Source organism: Dendroctonus ponderosae, unplaced genomic scaffold (genome assembly GCF_020466585.1).
Source record: "Dendroctonus ponderosae isolate FM_Combo_2020 unplaced genomic scaffold, Dpon_F_20191213v2 Dpon_F_20191213_569, whole genome shotgun sequence".
Classification (NCBI taxonomy): domain Eukaryota; kingdom Metazoa; phylum Arthropoda; class Insecta; order Coleoptera; family Curculionidae; genus Dendroctonus; species Dendroctonus ponderosae.
Window position 1 is genome coordinate 2,280 of NW_026018785.1, and position 9,405 is coordinate 11,684.

Sequence of the window (9,405 nt, forward strand, 5' to 3'; positions counted from 1 at the left end):
CAAGTAATGTTAACTTGAAACTATTTTGTTGACTATGTAAAGTAGTGTTTGTTGTATATTATGTGTTTAAGTATAAGATAATTGAGCAACTTATTTAGACATGGCATTGAAACCTATTTATTTTATGGCATGCGTATATTACACATAAACATTTACAAATGTCTGCATAACATTTAATTATTTGCAGAACCTAACCGATCCAGTGTTGCAACAACTGCAGCATCTTCAACGTTTGCTATCCAAAGGAGCGGACGCTGCTACGGTCAGGGCTGAGCAAGTGCATTTCGACAAAAAACTTCTCGACTTTGATTATGGCGATGATGAGGAAGAAGTAAATCCCAGTCCAAGACCGACCCAGTCCGGTTCATCATCTGCCGACCCAGTAGCTAGGTTGGTCGAAGATACTGAATATATGCTGAATATTTTTGTTCATTTGAAACTATTTTCAGCCTTCTGACTAATCCAGAAGTGCTGAGGCAACTTCAGACACTGCAAAGCACATTGGCAGGCGCTGTGAACCCACCGTCTGTAGAATCAGAGAATGACCGAATGAAGAAATTACATGAAATGAAGCTGCAAGAAGATGAATTTGATAAACGTTTAGCTCAAACTGTGCCTGTAAGAATCGATGTTTATTTGCGATTTTTACATATTTACGAAAACCGCAAACAATTTATTAATTTTTTGCAGAACCTACCTTTCGCAGCCGAGTGTGACTTCAAGTTAAGTTCAACGACGAGTATGATCGGGGGGCTTCATTTCATTGCACCTCAACCAGAGATCCAAATAGGACAAGGATACGAAATCCAGAATGATACTAATACATTTTATGGTAGTCAGCCTGTCACCAATGAAGTTGAAGTAACTTTGTTATTTGAGCTGTGAAAATGGTATATTTAATCTAATATTTTTAATTTTACAGGTAATCAACTTGGATCATGATGATTCACATTCAGAAGATGAACGATACAAACGGAAAAGAAGCCGTTCACGATCACGCGATAGAGGCAGAGAAAAAGACAGACGACGAAGAACGAGAAGTAGATCTAGATCTAGGTAAAGTAGAAAAATTTAAAAATATATCGAATCTAGTGTCTTTGCAATTATCTTTTATGTTATGTATATATATTGTTTTGTTATAGGGGTAGAAGGCATAGGTCTAAATCTAAAGATAGGAAAGAAAAGGAGAAGCGCGAAAAGCAAAAGGAAACAGAAAAGGACAAGGAGCGAAAAAAAAGAGGGTTACCTGCTATGAAAAGCAACAATTTGAGCGGCAAGTTAAATCAAATGTAGTTGTAATTGGTTATATGACTTTTGCATGGGTTTTCAGTGTGCAGCACTACTTTGTGGGTGGGGCATCTTTCCAAATTAGTTCACCAAGATGATCTGTCAAATACCTTCGGCGAATTTGGTGATATTGTGAGTATCGATTTAATATCACCTCGAGGATGTGCGTTTATTGTTATGCATCGGAGGCAAGACGCAGCAAGATGTCTTGCAAAATTGAAAAACTATAATCTACATGGAAAAGCCATAACGGTAAGTAGTCGATATTTTAGAGCGATTAATTCAAGTCATTCGTCCGCGGTCGTACGAACTAACATATCTCCAACCAAAGAGACACTTTCGTATCATCGTACCATCGTATAAACGGATGCGTGGGACACGGGCTTAAGCAGTTAGACCTATTTTTTTCAAAAGTTAAATGTATTGTTAATTAATTGCAATTCTCATCTTTCTATTAGATTGCTTGGGCTCCTGGAAAGGGAGTGAAAGGCAAAGATCTAAAGGATTATTGGGAAGGTGATTTAGGAGTGTCTTATATCCCATATAACAAACTTAGGCCAGACATGGATTTGGAAGCTTTGGAAGACGGTGGTATGGAGCTAATTTATAACTTGTTTATCTGTTCTTTTGTTTAACTTATGATCACTCTTTTCAGGTATGATCGATGAAGATTCTATGCCTGATTGGATGAAGATGAAAGTTGAAGAAAGTGCAAAGAAGAAAGTTGCAGATTTGACACCATTTTTAATGGGAGGTAACAGTTATAAAATTGAAAGTGTTGTAATCTGGTTTAACCGTGCTTTATCTTGTTTTAGCTGGTGACACATCTAATCATTCAACAATCGATACCAGCCAGCCTCCTCCACTCCCACCTTCTAGTCTCATGCAACCCCCAATGCTCTCTATGGTAAATCCGTTTCAAATGAATAACCGATTTTTGAGCATGATTCCTAACATGGCAAACTTGGCTAATTTGCCATTGGGAGTGCCGCCACCCAATATGGCACCTCCTTCTATAATGTCTAATTTGGGATTAGGAGTCGGGTCGCCTTTTCAAGGTTAGTCATACAAATGAAAAATGTTAAAATTGATGTTTCAAATAACTTAAATTGTTTTATATATTTTGGTCTGTCATTTTAGGACCTCCCGGGTTTATTCCGCCTGGAATGCCGCCTCCACAGCAGCAAGAGCAAAAGCCAAATGCACAACCTTCCTCAGATGTAAAACTGCGTAATCTGAGCGAGTCTTTAATGAACTTGACGGGGCAACCGTTGGGTTTACCACCTCAACTTCCAACGCATCTTCCGCCTCCGCCTTTGCATTCGCTTATGGACGATAGTATGGACGTTGAAATGGAAGATGCAGGTATGATAGGTTTATACACATTCTAATAACGCAATTATAATTTGAGTATAAATTATGCAATTAAGAAGATCGCCGACTAATCTTATCAACGTAAAATCAAGTCAAATTACTTACCATTTGTCATTTTATGAAACTTGACGCTCTTCTCCAAAAAACACTCGTGAAGTTTATTTGTGGTATTCGGAACGCTATTGTTAGAAGTATACTCCGACATGAGCCGCATGTAATAGTTTCTATAAATATAACAAATAGCTTTAAATAAACATAAAAAACTAATTTTTAGACAAATACAATTTTATTGTATTGTAGGTAACCATAATAAATTTTGTAAATAAAGAAATAAAACACAAAAACTTTATTCATTCACGCACTGATTATAGGCTAGTGCAAATATTTGAAAAAAAATCCGCCCGTATAGCAGTCAAATCGATTTTTTTGTTTATTCATTTAGTTTGAATAAATCCATTATCATCCTAAAATTGGTTCTAAGTATTGGTTACTCCAAAAAACCTGCTTGATAGCTGTGTTTTTCTAATTAGGGCTGCTGACTGGCTTCAATCAATTCTAACTGATTACCACTTCAATATACACTTTATTACAAAAAAAAATATGTCGTTTGATTGGATTTTCTTCAGTGTGCCCACACCTGCTTCCTTTCAATTCTAACTGATTCCCATCACTGTGTGATTTAATACTGATTGAGTTTTAAATTTTGGAAACACCGTGGCGGGGAAATGTGGGTGACAATCTATGACTCGACAATAGCCCAATCCATATCCAGTAGCCTCAAGTTTTACTTTTTGTAATTTTAGTACATCCGGACTTGAACAAACCGCCACCAAATATTGCATTGAGCGATCAGCTTCAAGCTGCACTGAATGTCCCTTTTATTAGAGACAACAGGCGAGATGACTCTCGCTTCTCACCTTCCAGGAGAGATGGACGAGATAACAAGAGAGATCGCAGCAATGAAAGAGGTCGGAGGAGGAGTAGGAGCAGGGAACGAGATCAAAACAGGTAATGTTAAATAGAAAGAAATATTAACGAGATGCAGCGAATATTAAAGTTCCGTGGGTGTTCCCATATGTTGCCGGTATCCGGAAGATTCTGAACTAATTTTTTTAATACATATTTAAAATATATGTTTTTATTGGATTCTTTTTCATTAGAGACCGGGATAGAAATGGAGCACGTGATCGCGAGCGTCGAGATAGAGACAGGGATTTCAGCAGAGGCGGCCGAGATAGAGATCGCCGTGGGGGCGACAGAGATCGTGTTAATAGGTAAATCTCCTTTGAGAAGTTTGTATATATTTAGGGCTGTGATGTTAATTTTGCGATTTTGCTTAATTTATTTCAGATGGGGTGCAGTAGATCGCAGAGATGACCGAGGTTCGTCGGATCGTCGAGATAGTGGTTATGATCGCCGCGCAGGTCCTCTTGGTCGACGTGATACAAATGATAGACGAGACGATTCTTTTGAGAGGAGAGATGCGGCTCGATCTACTGAACGGAGAGATTCTGTTGATACGCGAGAGAAAAATGACAGATCAAAAACACTTAATGACCGACTTAAAGAAATGGCTGGTATGCTTTTCTTATTTTTTATATTTATTTATTTTATGTATTTATACTATTATCGATTAAGAATGCAACTAAACTATTAATTTAGGTATTAACTTCGATAACGCGGCGGATCAAAGCGAACGGAAAGCTTCTCCCCGAAATCTAGGAGCTTCCGAGGCAAAAGCTGATTCTCCAAAGGAAGGAGGATTACGTTTTGAACCACCTGTTAGTGGTAAGGAATCTTTTAATACTCGCTTTGCGCCACAAGCTAAATATTTTGTTTAAAACACACATTTTTGGTACTAGTAACCTGAGAAACCACTATGATTTACTCTATTTTTCTATTGAGAAACACTGCATCTCTGAACTTATGGTACAAAAATTTCTAACATAGAACATCTTAATTTACTGTTCCTGTAAGGTCATTCATAATCGTTCAGATTGTAAATATAGTTTTCTGATGGCTTTTGCCAAATACGGAGCAAGCAATCTATTAAAAACGAAAACCTGGCTTTTTGCCATTTTTGGTCTTTATTCCACTCAGTATTTACCATACCCTTTATTAAGGTGGCAAGGGCCTTTATTAAGGGAGCTCAATCAAAAAATGAAATTCTAAAGCATTGAATTCTGCTCAACTGATTTCTTCGTCATTTGAAAGTCGAAAGTAATAGAACGGCAATTACCATAAATGAAATCACCATAATGAGGTGAATTACATAGAAAACAAATCAAAGCATTAGATTTGACGAAAAAATTAAAAAAATTGCTACAATTTCATACCACATATTTGATGAATTTATAATTTTATTATTAATGTAATTGAGTCTCTTTCGCCAATGACTGTGCTAGTCGCTTTTAATGGGTAAGGCGAAATGCAACATAATGTATGATTACGTTTTTGAGCTGAACTCAGGAACGATAGAAATTCAACCGATATTTAGTCAAACAGCAATGTGCTTACTATATTACTTATTTTGTTTGCATCGGAGTAATAAAGCTTTTCTTAGTTTCAGAAGACATTTTTTCAAGTTTACCACCTGAGACCGGACGAGAAGATAGATCATCCACGGATTTAGTACGAAATCCAAGTCCGCCCGATAATAAATCAGCTGATTTAAATAACGAAGGAGTACCTCAAGGCAATAATGAATCATCAGTTACTCCATGCAATGAAAATGAAGATAGTCTACAGTTATTGACCTCGTCAAGAGGAATTGAGTTGGGTTCTGATTTGCAAGATTCCAAGCAATTTGGTCGAGAAAGATATGAAACTGGTGGTTCTAAAGAATTCGGCTTTGGCGGACCGAGATCATTTGATGGGGATGGATTAGGCTCTTTCGGCGCTTTTGGACCTGAAGGACCGGACTCCTTTAGGCCTGACGGTCCGTGTCATTTTGCACCTGATAAACCTCCATTTAGAGGTGAGACTGCAAACAAATAATTTAAATCAATTTTTTAATTATATAATTATTGGTTCAAGGTCCTTCGTTTGGAGATGAAGGGTTTGGAATTCCTCCTGATCGAATTGACGGATTTAGTTCTAATTTTCCACCACCCGGATATGAAGGACCTCCAGAAAGATTTATCAGAGGTGGTAGAAGGGGTCGAGGACGAGGTACTTTTACTGGACTATTATGTTCTAAATAGTTTTATCTTTCTCTCCATATAATTTATCTATAATAGTTGATTGATTGATTCTTATATCAGTAAATCTCTTCATTTTAGTCATTTGAGTGGCTTACTTGCAGAGCACGTACAATTGTTCTATATTGCTAAATGTAACAAATTATTAATTATAATTAAAATAAATATTTAAAAAACCTTAATCARAGTGTTGGTGTTRATTTGTTCAGGTCGTGGAAGAGGAAGAGATGGTCCAGAATTTTTCCCTCGTGACGATTTTGGTCCCCCTGTAATGGATGAAGGTTATGGCCCACCAATGCGCGAAGAATTCGGACCTCCACTGAGAAGCGATTATGGCCCGCCGATGAGAGATGATTTTGGTCCGCCTATTCGAGACGATTTTGGTCCGCCAATTCGAGACGATTTTGGTCCACCGATGAGAGACGATTTTGGGCCACCAATGAGAGACGATTTTGGGTCGAGAGGTATGCGAATGCGTGGAAGAGGATTTTTTGGTCGCGGTAATGGCCCGAGAGGCAGAGGAGGGGAGCGGCTGGGTGATTGCTTAAAACAATGTTACAAACTGCAAAAAATATTACAACCATATTCCTAATTATTTATCAATCCTTTGTTATAGGCATACCACCTGAATAATAATCCTAATTCAATTTGATCTGAATTTCAAATAGAGCTCATACTTTTTTTTACGAACATCATTCATTTCATCAGTTTTCTTATTACGACTTGATAGAGTATAAATTCAGTACCAAACGTACTACAGAACGTAATTCAAAGTTGTTGATTCATTTTTACTAGGGCTCGGAATCAAACTCGAATAATTCGAGTATTCGAATATTCGAATATTCAAAAAGCGAATAATTATGTGTAGTCATAACTCGAATAATCGAATACTCGAATACACCAACATTATCAAACTCACAAGGTGCAAATATCTTTATATGCACTTTGTATACTTTTATAAAATAAATGATTTATATTCTACAAGCATTTAAACAAATACCCATATATTTACAAGCAAATGAAAATAATCATATTTACTATCCTGCAATTGAATATAAAATTACGTCTCTGTGTTCTGGTGATTCGCGTCATCAACTTTTGCGCGGTATTACAATTAATGTGCCGACAAAGGCACTTTTTTATCCGTTGCGGCTAGTTGCCAAAAATGATATCAGATAACGATTTTTCTTCTTGGAAAACGGTGAACGGAAAACGAACACTCGAATATCTAACGAATATTCGTATACTCGATTATTCGAATATTCGTTAGATATTCGAGTATTCGAATAATTTTACTATTCAAATAAACCACTAAACGAATATTCGAATATTAGATTTTTAAAAATTCCGAGCCCTAATTTTTACCAATAATCGCAAAAAAACTAAATATAAGAAATATTTATGACACAAAAAAACTGTTGTATTTTAAGAACAGAAAATACTTGCCTGTAAGACATTAGTCGAAATTAAATTGTCGATTTAGAAACTTGCGGCTATAAAAAATCATACACATGGGGTGCTTCAACAATGTTAGCGCTAAGAAATCGTTAAAATATTACAAAATCTCTAWCTAACSGACAAGGTGATATTTCTAAATTAATGTAATTTACTAATCSAGAATTCTTTTAAACTTTRAGCTTAAATGCGTCGTAGGTGWCAGCTTTGGTCCTAAACTCCGSTAACTAATTTGCKCTCCGKTAWMTAACAAGAGCATTTCTTATCAAATTGTGGTAAAAGACGCAAGTAAATTCRGTCGATTCAAAGATCAAACRTTTGATTCAAAATAGCCAAATAGAAGTTTGTAAGTTTAAGTACCTCCACTCCCAATGAGTTCACTCATTAACGGGTTTTAATTTTATTTTCGACGCAAAAAAGTTCCTATAAATGAAATAAGTACCAAGGATAGTTTTTTACAGATAGGAACTTTTCCGTTTTTATATTTAACAAATACTTAAATCTCGTAAAATCTTAAAGCTTCAATTTCTTGCTGAACCTTTTCCGTTTGTTGAACGTCTTCGTTTCACAATTTTTCCCTCAACAGCTTCGTAATACGATACATTTTAATTATTAAAATCTGTCAAGCCCCAAAACCGCTTTAAAATATTCTTTATCATATTTTTTCATACGAGCAGTCCGATAACTGCGCAAGCAATCTTTGTTTTGGAAAATTTTTACAGCTACGATATTTCCGGTTTGAGTACAATTTCTTTTACCTGAATTTCGTTCAATTTTTCCCACTTTTTGGATGTATGATTCCTCAATATTTTATCCATTGCAGTTCGTATCTCCGTCCTCTGAAGGCGAATATTGTTCTATAATCCTGATTCTTTTTCGATTTTTTTAAATCATTAGTTTCAATTTCTTCTTCACTATCTGAACTAAATGTTCTTGTTTTGTTCTGAAATGATTGAAATAATTTCGAAAATTTAATATTAAATTTTAAGTTTTATATTAATTAAATTCAACAAACGCAATTGCCACAAAAAATGAGGTTAACTTGTTAAATATTAAATTCCTTGATTTAAATATAAATGTAGTTAGACCACTTTCAAACTACACGGTTCACTTATTGAACTGATTCTGCAAACGTGTCCAGAATTATCATATTTGCATGGAATATAAGCGACCTGAAATTCTTTATGTACTGATAAATAGTGTGATAAATAGCAGAGTCTGTTAAACAGGTGTTTTATAAAGGTGGAATTTGTTTTTTACCAACTGCAAGCATATTTGTGATGTGCTTGCAAATTTTAAAATCTCCATAGTAGACGTAGGACGGATTTTGTTTATCATGTGAAATATTTTTGATTATTTGATATTGTTGTTTTTTATTAAATTAAAACTATATCTGAACACCGTTAATATTGCAGCAGCGTCGTTCCGAGAGGGTCCATCTGGATTCAACGCCGATTTTGATGGAGGTCCACCTGAGTTCTTCAGGGGAGGCCCTAGGGGACGCCCATTTGTTGATCCTTTCCACCATCGTGGAAGAGGTCGTGGTTTTAGAGGAGGGCGAGGACGGCATGAGTTTGCAGATGGTCCTCCTCCAGATTTTTTCAATGGACCCCCAGGAACACATTTTGAAAGTGGTCCTCCATATGAGGATGCTCCTCCGTTTGGAGAAGTACGAACTCAATCTGCGGACTTCGGGAGCGAGCCTGATGGACGCAAGGATCGAAGTACACGGAAGGAAAGACTTTCCCGGTGGGAAGGTGAGCCGGAACAAGGGGAAGTTAACCAGAATGTTGAGACATTGCCTGCTTGCCCAGATGGTAAGTTATTGCGCCAATATTTATTAGAAAGGTTTTTTCGAATGCTTCGAGATTTAGTCTTGGATTCATAATTCTTGCGACATACAAAATCTACTTGGTAACTTCGAAGACTGGTTTAATGTTTTAGCAAAAAAATCACAGAAATGCACGCGGTAGCGGACGCGAGTTGCAGATCGTGTTATGGTGTGTACAGACCTAAAGGTACGGTTTCTGTGGTGCGACTGCGACTGCGACTCGCGGCTGAAACCTAAAAGCAACGAAATATTAACATG

The 9,405-nt window shown here is 36.5% G+C and overlaps 1 protein-coding gene across 1 annotated transcript; it reads left to right on the top strand.

Annotated features, from left to right (window-relative positions):
* The first annotated feature begins 161 nt into the window (after positions 1-161).
* LOC125504727 lies at positions 162-9,387 on the top strand. Its single transcript, XM_048667117.1, has 18 exons — positions 162-390; positions 450-618; positions 691-861; positions 923-1,056; positions 1,143-1,273; positions 1,331-1,539; positions 1,746-1,878; positions 1,943-2,041; positions 2,103-2,345; positions 2,428-2,652; positions 3,465-3,669; positions 3,822-3,935; positions 4,012-4,238; positions 4,324-4,449; positions 5,225-5,638; positions 5,698-5,832; positions 6,071-6,325; positions 8,732-9,387. Exons 2-18 carry the CDS (start codon positions 550-552, stop codon positions 9,202-9,204), a joined length of 3,363 nt encoding a protein of 1,120 aa, XP_048523074.1. The 5' UTR covers positions 162-390; positions 450-549; the 3' UTR covers positions 9,205-9,387.
* The last annotated feature ends 18 nt before the right edge of the window (positions 9,388-9,405 follow it).